Raw genomic sequence first — 14,149 nt, 5'->3', positions numbered from 1 at the left:
TTTTCTGACCCAGATACGCAACTTTGAAGCTAAACCTGCATGTTTTACAAATGATATCGGTACTCCGTGAAAAATCATCGTAGACAAAAAATCAAAAAGCCATTTTAAAGCTCGAAGTTTCAGTTTTAACATGCTATTAATGGTTTTCAAAAATTTTCTCAATTTCTTAGTACTATGCTCCAAAAAAGATACACTGTTTTTTCCTTGAAATTACGTACTTTTAACAGCCTGTAGCCTAATAAAAAATTTTTTCTCGACAAATCCAATGCAAGTGCCATAAAGTATGACATTTTTTCTACAAAATGCTTTTTTTAAAATTTTTTCTACGATTTTTTTTGACTGAGTTACAAGACTTCGAAGAAACACATTTTTTACAATACACTTTTCTGAAAAATGACGTCTATCGCCGACATTAGCATTACCCAATATGCACGTGGAGGCATGATCACTAGATCACTTTGTCTTGTAAGTGATATACACCCCCACACCATCACGGAACCGTTGTAAGATCGTACTGGCATTACGCAACGTTGATCATAGCGTTTATTTCGTCGACGCCAAGAACGACGATTAAGGCGTCGCGAAGAACAGCCGCAAAATTTAGAAGAATTGGGAGAAATTTTAACGAAAATTTGGCACAACATTCCGCAAGATCGTATTGCAAGATGTATAAATATGCGAGAACGCTTGCAAGCAGTAATTGATCAGAGAGGAGGAAATACACACTATTGAACACTCATGCGCGCGCGCGTGTACACACACACACACACAGCAGAGAGGGTTTGGAGTCATTAAATACCGCAGAAGTGACGAACTGTGGGGTCCTTATCTCTGCTGTGATACACACACACACACACGCGCGCGCGCGCGCGCGCACACACACACACACACACACACACACACACACGATGTTTAAATATCCGACCGGTAATCTCCACGTAGTGCATATTGGGTAATGCTAATGTCGGCGGTAGACGTCATTTTTCAGAAAAATGTACTATAAAAAATGTGTTTCTTCGAAGTCTTGTAACTCAGTAAAAAAAAATCGTAGAAAAAATTTTAAAAAAAGCATTTTGTAGAAAAAATGTCATACTTTATGGCACTTGCATTGGATTTGTCGAGAAAAAATTTTTTATTGAGCTACAGGCTGTTAAAAATACGTAATTTCAAGGAAAAAACAGTGTATCTTTTTTGGGGCATAGTACTAAGAAATTGAAAAAATTTTTGAAAACCATTAATAACATGTTAAAGCTGAAACTTCGAGCTTTAAAATGGTTTTTTGATTTTTTGTATACGATAATTTTTCACGGAGTATCGGATATCATTTGTAAAAAATGCAGGTTTAGCTTCAAAGTTGCGTAACTCGGTCAAAAAAAATCGTAGAGAAATTTAAAAAAAAACATTTTGTAGGCAAAATGTTGTAGTTTATGAAACTTTACTTGAATTCTTCGAAAAAAATTTGTTGGTCGAGCTGCAAAGTGTCAAAAATACAAAATTTTAAGGAACAAAACAGGGTGTGTTTTTTTACTGCATAAGACAAGGAAGTTAAAAGAATTTTGAAAATCTGCTGACAGAGCGTTAAAGTTGGATCTTCAAGCTTCGAAATGCTTTTTTTATTTTTTATCTACGATTTTTTACCGAGTTACAGTCATTTGAAGATAGTCTAATTTTTGGTGTCTGGAAAGTGTTCCCTATTTTTTTTTGAGTAGTGTATATTTATGGATGGTGCGCGCAAGTAAGATAATACTGCAGCATAATATTTATGTAAAATATAGCAGTACAAAACATAAAATCATACTTTATACATTTGCAATGAAAATTTTACATAATTTTAGCTAATTTAGCTTTCCTTATATGACAATATTTATTAAATTACATTTAATTTAATAAATGTTGTCCTATCGGGAAAGCTAAAGTATCTAAAATTATGTCATAACCCATAACAAAATTATGCATAAAAATCATAGTCTGCAAATATGTAGATATATTTACACAAATAAAACAGACCTTTTCATAAAATGTTAAATAAAAATTTCAAGTGCAAATTTATTTATCTGACAAATATATAAAAAACAAAATAACACAGCTTGAAAAAGTAGTACTTACTCGCTTAGTATTATGAAGATCCATTGTGATTATCATCAACAGTACAATTATAGGACAACAAACCATCAACATTTATTTGCAGGATTTTCTTCTTCACTCATACATTTCAATTTGAATAAGGTTACAGCACCACGACTGATATGTCTAGAAAAATACAAGAGAAATCATAACAAAAATAATTAACTGTTAACAAATATAATTAATAGGATCGTTACACAAATTTTTTTTTTCTTTGAAACTTTTTTTTTATACTAAATTAGGGGTGGTAAATATGAATATGACATTAAAAACAAAATTTTATACTTTGGTAATTAATTATAATTTATTAAAAACGCTGGAAAATACGAATTTAAACCACGTGACTTAAACAAGTTCTGATTGGACGGCTGCATCGTGACGTCAAATGCTGGTAGACGATCGAGCCGAACGGTATGAGACTGACCAAGGTCCGTGGATTGGCGTTGGAGGGGAAGGAAGGTCGTTGCATAGCCGCCATTTTCGAGACAGCGAGTCAGTGTTAGTGTATGTACGTAGATAGTAAGGTACTACAGCTATTAGTTGTGTGAGTGAGCGAGTGTGCAGTAAAAGTATGGCCGCCGCCATTTTCGTTCCACATCGTTGAAGTGGATGCAACGACCTTCCTTCCCCTCCAACGCCAATCCACGGACCTTGAGACTGACTGTGAACGTACCAAAATATCATCTTGTGTACGCAAGTTTTTGGAATTCTTGGCATATTACAAAATAAGTGATTTGCAGTGATTTGCAGTAATCGTGAATTATGGCACAGCCAGGTTTCGTTAAAGCTCAGTCGGATAATTTACCATGTGTGGATGTAGTAATGATTTCAAATTTCTTTGCTAACAACCCAACACTCAATATAGCTGAATCTCGAGGAGTTAAAATGCATAGGTATATGAATCTTTAAGTATTTGTTATATGAACATTCATCAATTATAACTATGTTTAGATTAATAATAGGAATTCGAACTGACAAAAATATAGGTTAATAAGATTATGTAAACGGTTAGTGCTAATAATTTTTACAATCTCCAGCTTATTCGATTTATATTTAGATTAATGTATAATGAAAAATCTATAGATTATTTTGTTAGAACAATGAATTCTAACCTTACTTTTTATTGCACCTGTCAAATAGCTCTGACATATTGTGCTCAATAATTTTTTAAACGTTTAAATATTATATGTATTATTTTATTTGTTAGAGCAAGTCAGGAAAGGTATGGTGACGAAGCAATTGGATATGTGGAGATATGTCGTCAAAAAAGAATGTGTACCATTCGTGCTAAAATATGCCCTGAACACAAAGTTCGTAACAAGGCATACGCAGTTGAATTAATAATTGATGAAAGACAAAATGAAATTAAAAGTGCACAATGCTTTGATTGTGCAGCTTCTTCAGGTGAGATTTACTTTTACTCAAAATTTGTCTAAAAATATTATATTAAAACTATATAAAACATAGTACTTGTTTGTTGCTCTAACATCATCGTAAAAGATTTTAGCTAGGCTGTGTAAAGAATGTAGATTTTATTACTGCATTAATTTATTATAATAACTGCTTTTTGCTAGAAACAAGTTATGATAATATAACATATTTTTATGAATATTATAAATAAGAGATATTTTTTTGAATAGTATAAATAATGATCTAGCCAACGACAAATATTAACTAAAATAGAAGTGAAACATTTGGCATTTCTATAATTTGAATAAAATAAAGAAATTTGTTATTAATTATTTTCGTGTTAATTATAACTATATATAAATAATTATTTTATATTATAACTAAATAAATAACGTTAAATAAATTTTAATATTTTTTATTTGAAATTATTGACAGTTTTTCAGGCGATGAAGAAGTGAACCAATCATTTTAAATTTTACTCATGTTATTATACAAGTTGCTCCAAATATATGGTAATTTTAGGTGGTTGCAAGCACGCCATAGCATTTTTAATGTGGGCACATCGAAGAAGCGAAGAACCTGCTCCAACATCTATAGCATGTTATTGGAAGCGTCCCACAATGTCGTCAATAGGAACATCATTAAAATGTGTAACTGCGAAGGTGTTGAGTAGAAGCAAATATGAAGAATCTACAGTATTAAATACAAATTTTTTGGAAGATTTCATCGAAATAGCTAAAGCAAGAAAACTCGACAGTCAAATTACGCGTCATTTCATACATAATTACGACAATTCTTTAAAATCATTATCATTACATTTTCTTCTTTTAAAATATTGTAGCTGTAGTGATCGAGATAAAAGAAATGTTACTGACTTTTTACTTTTTGCAAAGCAACACATGAGCTTAAATTTGTGCATTGAAGCTGCGAAAGCTACAAAAGAACAAAGTTCCTGTTCGCTATGGTATGAACTACGCTATGGAAGAATTACAGCTTCGACCATATATGAAGCTACAAACTGTAAAACTACAAACGGTTCGTACGTTGAAAGAGTTATAGGTGCAGTAAAATTAATAGAGACTGAAGCGATGAGACGAGGAAGAAATCTTGAACGAGAAGTTTTACACGTAGTCGAGAAAAAGTTGGGGACGGAATTTTACCCAACTGGTTTAATATTGTTGCCTGATTACCCTATATTTGGAGCGTCTCCTGATTCTTATACGAAAGATTACATCGTCGAGGTTAAATGCCCGTTAACCGAAAAATCTGAAGACAGATATATATGTAAGAATGGATCAATAGCAAAGAAGTTTTATTCCCAAATGCAAATTCAAATGATGTTTGCCAATCGAACTAAAGGTTTATTTTGCGTGGCGAAATTTGATTTTGAGACATCCAAAGAAGTGAAACTTGTATGGGTGGATTATGATTCCGATTACACTAAAAATATAATATCCAATTCATCAAAATTCTGGGAAAAAAATATTTTTCCATTACTTTTAGAATCTGTACAAAAATAGAAAAGAAAACATGTAATCAAATATAAAAGAATGTATTGAAAAATATCATTTCGAGCAAGATATATGCTAGTTGGGAATAAAATAATTAAAATATTGCGTTACAAAACTCATTTTAATATTTTCTTCTTACTGATTTATAATTGGTTGTTGTAAATTAATAAGTGCTGCTGCAATAATAATAATATTATCAGTTTTACTAATGGCTTCATGATGAATGCAGGAATGAGGTTGAAGAAAATTAAATTCTCTCAATCTTCTTATTACTCGTTCAATATGTATTCGTAAACTTGCAATCCTTTTAGTTTGCATCACTTCTGCTTTTGATAGTTTAACAGAACTCGCAACGCTGGGAGGTCTAATCAATACACATTCCTTTTGTGTTATTAAATGCTCGATATGTTTAAATCCACGGTCTGCCATAATTCCGCATCCCGGAGGTATTACATCTAAGTAGCCACAATTTTCCACGATAAACGCGTCTGTTGTTCTTCTTCCATAACCGCAAGAAATATAATTGATCATTCCATCTGGCGTAGAAGATATTAAATATTTTAAAGTATTGCATTTTTTGTAATCTGACCACGTTAGAGCTTGATATACTGCATTAGAAGGTTTTTGAATTTCTATTTCTAGACAATCAATTATAGACTGTACATTACTATATCTTGCTCGAAATGGTATAGGAAGTAAAAACTGTATAGTATCCTTTTTTGGCCAAAAAATAAGAGACCTTAAACAATTTGCTATTAATGGAACAGACTTATTAAAAATTCTATTTGCATGACTAGCAGACATGCCAAATTCATCGCCTAAACGAGAAAACGTATCATTCATTTTAATTTTAGTTAATGTTAAATATATGTCTGTATAAATTAAACCTGTCTTGTTGTGCAAAAGATCTATGACATATAAAAACTGCTCTGGAATACCTATATACATTTTAGGTTTTTTTTTATAATGGAAAGCTTCAACTCTCTCGTAATATTGTCTGATTCTGTTTTGTGCGTTTTTAATTCTTCACTCGTGTATTCTTTCGAAGGAAAATATTCATCGGTACTCTTCAAAGTATCCTCACTTATCGATGTAATATTATCGATAGTATCATCAGTAATATTACTGCTGGATTTATCAATACCACTTTTTTCTGCATTTATATTTTGTTTAATAGGAGAACAGGCCATGTCTTTACTTATAGGTTTGCAAAGAATAGCTTTACTTCTGAAACGTGGCTTTGCTTGTATACCAACATCTTTAAATCGTATTTCGAAATTATCCCTCTCATCAATATCCATACTTTCTTGTATTAAAGCATCATCAGTAGCATCCATCACTGTTTGTATAGAACATCCTGCATCTATTTCATTAGCCATTGTTTTCTCTGATACTTCCTTTTCCATATCCTGCAAAGTTTGTATTCTTTTCCGTTTTGCAGCTCCCGGTTTCATATCAGCTTTATCACTTGTATTCTGTCTATCCTGACAATCAAAAATATGTGGAACCGTGTCTTTTTTCAATTGAATTCGTCCTCCCATTATTTTAAATCTACAATAATTGTCTATGTCTTCCTGTAACTAATATGTAATAAATATGTAAAAAATACAAAAAAGTATTTTTATATTGAATTAAAATTTATTTATATTTATTGATTTAATAAAGTAAGAATACATTTAAGTAAATATTTAAAGGCATTCTTATTTAATTTAATATAACACAAAAAATTAAATGTAATGTTCAACTAATTGAATATACAAAATATGTTCTTTATAAATATAATTTTGATTATGTATATTATTATTATGTATATTCTATATAAATCATGAATATATCATAATTACGTTAAAATGATCTTCACAGCAGAACAAACAACTTGTTGGTGGATTCGTCACATCATCACGTCTAGCCATTCTCATCCATGTTTTTCGACGTTTTATATCACGTGGCACTGTTAAAAATATTTTATTCGGTGTTTTGATACTTGTATTAGTACACTTAGGTACAAAACACCACTTATACGACTCTTTTTTTGAATTGGTAGCAATATTTTCCATATTCGGCCAACTAAATGTATCCTTCGTGTGTGCTGTACGGTCGTAGCCTGCGTGCGTACCAGCATATGACGTCACGTAGCAAGCGCGCGAAGAAGGTACCGTTTCAAACGGTCTTAATTTTCATTTTATTATAACTCAGTCAATTATTAATATTTTTGAAAAAAATTTGTTTTCTACAATTTGTTACGGAAAAGTCTTTTAGATAATAAAATATAATTTTTTTACGCAACGACCCTATTGTAAACAAATTCTTTAACTTGAAAAGACTAAGGCGAGCTATTTGATTTTTAATATCTTTTAATACTAAAACTTTAATATTGAAACTTAACCATCGTTTTCTAAATAACAAATAAGAAGTAATTTAAATTAAACATGCTTTTATTGATAAAACTTTAATACTCAAGTTTTCATTGTAACATATTTAAAGAGAACTGCATAATTAATGAGCATTTTACACTTTTATATAGAAATATAAAATTTGATTTTTATTATTCCAAAATGTTCTTGAAATTACATTCCTTTATATAAATATAATCCTTTTATATAAATACTTTTAATATTTATAATTTATTTGTAATTAAAATATTTAAAAATTTCCAAAAAATTTACTATCATATAATCATTATTTTAGAAAATTTACAAAAACTATACTCTTTACACAAATTTTAAGATATTCAATATTTTTCAGGACAACCAACATATTACAGTTATTTTGAAAATTTGGTTCACTTTTATATAATATAAAAAAACTATAAAATCTCCTTAGTAAGCAATGTATAAAAGAGATAAAAAAGGATAAGCAAGATATAAATTATTATAAACAGTATTTTATGGCTCAAAAGTATAAATAAGGACTAGAAATCAAATATAACTTTTAACTACTATCAATTATAAACAAAGTAAAAATAAACAAAACAAAACAAAAGTTAAGGCTCTTATAACTAAATTAAATTAGAGAAAAGTGAGCTCAAGAGCCACGCAGGATGTTGGGGCAAATAAATAACAAATAACTCCAATGTCAGGCAAACGTTTCGACCTTTAATGACGGTTTTCCTCAGTGATAATACAAGTCTATAAAACAACAATAGCACTAATTAAGATATGAATTTGTCACAACAAGCAAATAAAGAACAAAAATAAGAAACGAGAACAAGTTACCGAATAGATAGAGATTACATCTTACTAAAACGTCTTAGAATAATAATATTATGAAAGACCTCATAGAGCGTGTGCCGAGACAAGAGTTTTGTGAAACCACATAGATTGGTTGCTAACAAATAAATAAATAAATAAGAGAAAGATATTAAAATGATGACTTTAAAACTTGCGGCAAACAACCATAAAAATTAAATAATTAAATAAGGAGAAACAGAAGATCAATAAAAAAAAATTAAATAAATAAATAAAAAAGAATAAAAATGAAAACTGTACAAGTCATTAGATATGAAATTGTAAAAAAAAAACGCCTTATAAATTAATGTAAATTCAAAAAAAGGGAGAAAAAAAGGAAATAAGCGAAAATTATATACAAAATACCTCTAAGCACCAAAACTCGTGTCATAGCCTTGAAATGGGATGTTACATCTTGGTGAGAATAGATACGAATAATAAGGACCGAAACGAGATAGCCTCGGTGGCCAGAACGAAAGGAATAGAAGGAGGAGGGGTGATGAACCTAAGAAGGGGGAATACGCTCGAGGATCGGAAGATACGCATTACGCATCCGAGAGAAGTTTCGTGTCGCTTTATTTATTGAGTCCGTGCATTTGATTTTTGATGTGTAGCATCTCAGATATAGATCTTTTGACATAAGATGGTTCCTTGTCTAAAATTTCCACGTTCTCCCAATCGAATTCGTGATTTTCTCCGATGCGGTGTAGCAAAATAACTGAAGGAGAACTGGCCTTCCTAATGTCTGCTTTATGTTCGCTAACTCTTGTTTTTAATTGGCGTTTCGTCTGTCCTCCACCTCGCGCGCGCCGTCACTCTGTTCCGAACACCCGAGCACCGCGACAGCTAGAACCACGTGCGCGCACCCAGCTAACCTCTCGTCGCGATCATGCGGCAGCACGCGCGCCGTCCGTGGCGTTCCGCAACGTTCCCACTTCGAGCCAGCCGACCGAGCGCGCAGATTGGTGCGTCCAGCCGCGCGTTTGAATATATAAGCCGGCAGTGGGAACACCCATGATGTAAGAAACAAGATGAAACAACGCGCATCGTCGGCGGCTCGATGCGCGGTAAGAGGCGTGGCTCGATGTGGTGAGCCAATGAAATTTGGGTCCAAATATATCCGCGCAATTTGAATACGAAACAATTATATGTAGTCACACGTACTTAAATTGTAGATGTTAGTTGTTAAAAAAAATAATAATTGTAGTTGTTAAAAAAAATAAATATAAAAATGTAAAAATACTTGAAATTTGTTATCTTTAACACAAATTACTGTTTCAATAAACACTGTTGTTATAAACATGAAATACAACAATTTAGCCATAGACATAAGCTCATTCTTATAATTTTCCAAATTTCTTCTAATCCAAGTTTAAAAAATTTGAAATAACAATTATCACAATTTTCATTAATGTACAAAGTCTCAACTTTATCTTCACGTTCTTCCTTTTTTAGTAGCTTTGAATTTCTCCGATTCACCGATTATTTCCAATTCACGTATAAATACAAGTATAAATACGTCTCAGTACCGGAGCCGTAGCCATATTGAATCTTAAAATTTGGACCCACTTCTGATTGGTCTAGAGTATGGTCTACTGCGCATCTGGTTACTTGTTTCACCTTTCTTCTTACATCATGGGAACACCGAGAGCAGATCTTCCCGGTCCACCGAACCGTACGGGTCGAGCATCCTCGACCGCGCTTCCGACTCCCTCGAGGACGAGAATACTCGCCTCGCCCCATACCCTCGACGAGAATCCTCGTCGTCCTGACTAGCCGAGAATCCTCGGCTAACCACGAGCTTCCGTACCAAACACCTTCTCCTCAGCCAATCACGGTGAGCATCCTCGGTGAATCACATCACCGCCCGCGACGAGCATCCTCGTCGAGACCGTAGGCTAGGTATCCCTGGCCAATCAGCTCCGTCCTATCCCCAGGGAAGACTCACTCTCTTGAGACTTGCAAACCGAACATTGTCAGACCATCCGCGCCCTGGCGATTTAATTCACTTGCACAAGGCACATGAGAAAGCACCTCCAATTTTAAAATAATAAATCGCCGGTAGCAAGATAATACTAACGTAACAACCATAATTGTACCGCAATAATATATTTATTTATTTATTTAAATTTCGCAACTCTATATCAAACCATTTTCGAATAATTGAGCTTTTATTTTGCGCTTCCGCTGTAAGAGTGAGAGAGACGCACTTATGCGCAAACCTATAGTAAAAATTTATTTTCTTTTTCATTAAATTATTCGAAAACTACTAGCTACATTTTTACAAGATTATATGATACACATGTAAGATGTAACCCCCCCCCCCGCTATCCATAAACTAGCATACTTTAGCAAGCTTGCGGAGCATTCCTTCATTGACGCGGTAGGTTTTGAGCATCTAATTAGCGTATTATTGGCGCGGTTAGTTTTGAACAGTTAACATCTAATTAACGTATTGATGGGTGAGCTTCCGAAGGTGTTACATCTTATTAGAGTCAGTGCGATTGTATTTTACCCGTCAATCCGGTGCGTTCACGCGTATCGTCAAACTCTGTTAACTTCAGTGCAGAAATTTGTACGCTTTTTGGAGGTGATCCGTGGAGTCTTGCACTCTCGAGCCCATCTCTGAATTGCTTATTAGCTGTAATATCGAAGTAAAAGACAAAATTTTGCAAACTGAACTCTGAAATTTTTTTTAGTGATACGTCTTTTTCCTGCATCCCATGTACGTTGCTACGAACTACGTGAGCCTGAATACTATATCCTCTGCGGCTGAGAATTTTGAAAGCAAAGGTCTTGCTGAATACACTCCTCTCCAACATAGGGGATCTGACGATTATTAATTACAGGGATCGACCGAAATTAACAGGTGAATACAGCTATCTAACGATTTATTTGAATATACAAATTCCTGCTGAATAAATCAACACTTGAACTTTAAAGTAAAATAAATTAATAGCCAAGCTGAATATAATTACCAAATAGTTGTTTCAACAATTGCTTATACTAGTGATTTGAATAAAGAAGAAATTTCCAATTCAACAATTTATAAAGGGTGTCTCTAAATAAACAGAATTTTGAATTTTTCGAATTGAAGAAATAAATGCAAATAATTGATCTGATGCGATTTTACCTTTATTATACGGTAATTGTTACGATTTACTTGATGAATAATATACCGGGTGATCTAAAAAAAGAGAAAATATATTAAATAAAATATTTTATTTAAGAATAAAATATTACAATTTTGTGAAATTTGAACTTTGAATCTTGAACAAAATAAATTAACCATATGTTGATTTATGCCCATGTATTTTATTTAACTGTGTACGAATTATAAATTGTGCATGAAATATTGAATTTATATTGAAGCTGTCATAATCGAGAAATCGCGCAATACTTTTATTGTGCGAAAGCAATTAAACGGAAACCTTAGAATATATACATCAAAACGAAATACTTCTTTTCTCTTGAATTTACACACTTTAACAAGGTTTTCAAATTTCAAACTCGCCAATAACAATTAAATGGATGTGATGATATATATATATATATATATATATATATATATATATATATATATATATATATATTGATAAAAAAATACAAAATAATTTGAATATGTGATACCAGAAAAAACGCTCTTTTCCAATAACTCTTGCAAATTTAAAATATTTTATAATGAGACGAGCCAAATAAATTGATGAAATATATTGCATGAATGAAAAAAAATAAAAATAATTATGAAAGCTTCGATGAAGATATATTCTTTTAAAATGTGTATGTTATATTGATCTGTATATCGAATTGTTATACATGTATTACGCATTTTACTTATATTTCTGATCATTTATTGAATTTGATGAATCCATTGCTTTATAATCTGAATTATCTTGACTCTTATCACATTTAACTCTGAATTTTGAATAGTTGCGTGAAAGAATAGAATCAGTGATATGTGAAGGTAATTAAGCAATGAAGTGACAAGTGAAGTGACAAGTGAAATTTTAATTTTGCTTCTCTACAAACAGACCCCTGGCAAAAATTTTTTCTGCAAATAAAACTTAGAATTATTTTGCATCCAGTTTCGTAAATCCTGAGACCACACTCTTTTCTTTCTGAATCTTTTTAGACCTTTAAGAGGCTAGGTACTCTTCGGAGTGCTGCCAAACATTTCCCTTCCTAAATCTGAATCTTTTTAGCCCTTTAAGAGCTAGGTATTCTTCGAAGTGACGCCAGACATTTCCCTCCTAAAATCTGATATTTTCTTTAGACCTTTAAGAGGCTAGGTACTCTTCAGAGTGACGCCAGACATTTCCCTCTTAAATTCTGAATCTTTTTAGACCTTTAAGAGGCTAGGTACTCTTCGGAGTGACGCCAGACACTTTCCTCCTAAAATCTGACATTCTCTTTAGACCTTTAAGGGCTAGGTACTCTTCGGAGTGATGCCAAACGTCTCTCTTCTTGAATCTTCTAAATCCTTTAGACCTTTAAGGGCTAGATACCCCCCTGGGTGACGCCAACGATATTAAACTAAAAGCAATCAACTTAAAATTTTAACTTGCCAGATTTCGTGAAGTCTATTTTTCATTTAAATGTTAGAGATTATTACATACTTGAATTTCGTTACATGCTGTAATATCTTGTCGCAATTGAACTTGAATTTCTTGTTGCAACTAAGGTTTGTTGATAACTTTAAATTTTAAATAATCCTGTAAATAAATTTCCACTGATTCTTAATTTTCCTTTCGCATAATTAATATAAATTTTTCCTTTCTTGCAAAGTGTAGAGAATTTCGATTTTGTTTTACCCTCAACGTCCCCTTCGGTCGGACGACTTTTAATTAATAAACACTAATAAAATTTCCTTTCCCTTATAAAGTGTTAGAAAATTTCGATTTTTGCTTTTCCCTAAGGTGAATCCCTAGCCAGTTGATTTTTGCCTGATAAATACTTACATATTTCTCTTCCTCCTAAAGTATTAGGAAATTTGGATTTTTGCTTTCTCCCTAAACGCCCCCCTGGCCAAATTTTTATTCATTACAGATGACTTATAAATTTTCTGCTGACTACTAAGTTGTCAGAAAATTTCTTGAAAGCCCTTTACCCTAAACGTCCACCTGCGCGGATTTTTCTTGAGTAATGTAACTAAACTTGATAATTCTCTGAGTTTCATCTCTTGTTATGGATATTACAATATCCATACGCTAGTTTAAATCATGTGAATTAAGATCGAATTGAATTTACTCCAACTTCTCTTCGCCTCAGAAAAGGAAACAAGCATTTATTCAAATTGTTTCGAGTTCAAATAATTATGCGATGTTTCAAGTTAAAATAATCACGTATAGTCGAGTCAGATTAATTATAAGTTACTGTACTTTGTTTTTTCTTATTTTATTAATTTCAATTTATTTTATTAATCAACTTCAAAATTATGAAAATTGCGCAAATCATCATATTATTGTATTCCTAAGAACATTTGTTCTACGCGCTGTATCTCGTCGAGAATATTTTGTCTCGTTGGTTATTCGAAAGTAAGAATACGAAAAACTTCGACGGTAAAGATAATAATATTTTGTATGCGAAGCAAATAAGTTTTTGTCGTGGTCGTCCGTACACGCAAGGAAAGGTCGGCCCAAGCAAATAGCGAATTTACCGGTTCGGTCCGGCTGCTGTTTCAAATCGTCGATGACAATACAGTAATTAGGCTATCCGAGCCAATGAGACATTTTCCCGCCGAATTTGCTTCTCCCGGCTTTTCTTCGCTTAAATCAGAGCAGGTAAGTTCGCTCTCTCTGCGAGAGATCCGCAGATTCAGATTCGAGAAGCGACGCGAGACGTTCACACTATATCCGGAACCGAGCGACGAAAATTTGG

The 14,149-nt window shown here is 32.5% G+C and overlaps 3 protein-coding genes across 7 annotated transcripts in view; 2 read left to right on the top strand and 1 right to left on the bottom strand.

Annotated features, from left to right (window-relative positions):
- The window catches only part of LOC105203134 (probable cytochrome P450 4aa1), a 58,540-nt gene that overhangs the window by 34,535 nt on the left and 9,856 nt on the right, over nucleotides 1-14,149 (top strand). For all 4 annotated transcript variants that reach the window (XM_039452346.1, XM_039452349.1, XM_039452347.1 and 1 more), the window contains exon 2: nucleotides 10,972-11,141. The gene's annotated coding sequence lies outside the window, so the exon portion shown is untranslated. The remainder of the gene's footprint in view (nucleotides 1-10,971; nucleotides 11,142-14,149) is intronic.
- Nucleotides 1,651-5,931, top strand: LOC105199588. 2 transcript variants are annotated; one of them, XM_039452350.1, is made up of 4 exons: nucleotides 1,651-2,535; nucleotides 2,865-3,017; nucleotides 3,332-3,528; nucleotides 4,057-5,931. In XM_039452350.1, exons 2-4 carry the CDS (start codon nucleotides 2,887-2,889, stop codon nucleotides 5,052-5,054), a joined length of 1,326 nt encoding a protein of 441 aa, XP_039308284.1. In that variant the 5' UTR covers nucleotides 1,651-2,535; nucleotides 2,865-2,886; the 3' UTR covers nucleotides 5,055-5,931. The 2 variants fall into 2 exon arrangements, with proteins under 2 accessions (XP_039308284.1, XP_011165047.1); XM_011166745.3 differs by lacking the exon at nucleotides 1,651-2,535 and having other exon boundaries at nucleotides 2,698-3,017.
- Nucleotides 5,894-7,317, bottom strand: LOC120358355. The gene is made up of 2 exons (XM_039452351.1): nucleotides 6,890-7,317; nucleotides 5,894-6,625 (listed from the first exon to the last, which is right to left on the bottom strand). The coding sequence occupies exons 1-2, from the start codon at nucleotides 7,100-7,102 to the stop codon at nucleotides 5,984-5,986; spliced, it is 855 nt and encodes a 284-aa protein (XP_039308285.1). The 5' UTR covers nucleotides 7,103-7,317; the 3' UTR covers nucleotides 5,894-5,983.

Source organism: Solenopsis invicta, chromosome 8, assembly GCF_016802725.1.
Source record: "Solenopsis invicta isolate M01_SB chromosome 8, UNIL_Sinv_3.0, whole genome shotgun sequence".
Classification (NCBI taxonomy): Eukaryota; Metazoa; Arthropoda; class Insecta; order Hymenoptera; family Formicidae; genus Solenopsis; species Solenopsis invicta.
This window is presented reverse-complemented; position numbering and strand designations above follow the sequence as displayed.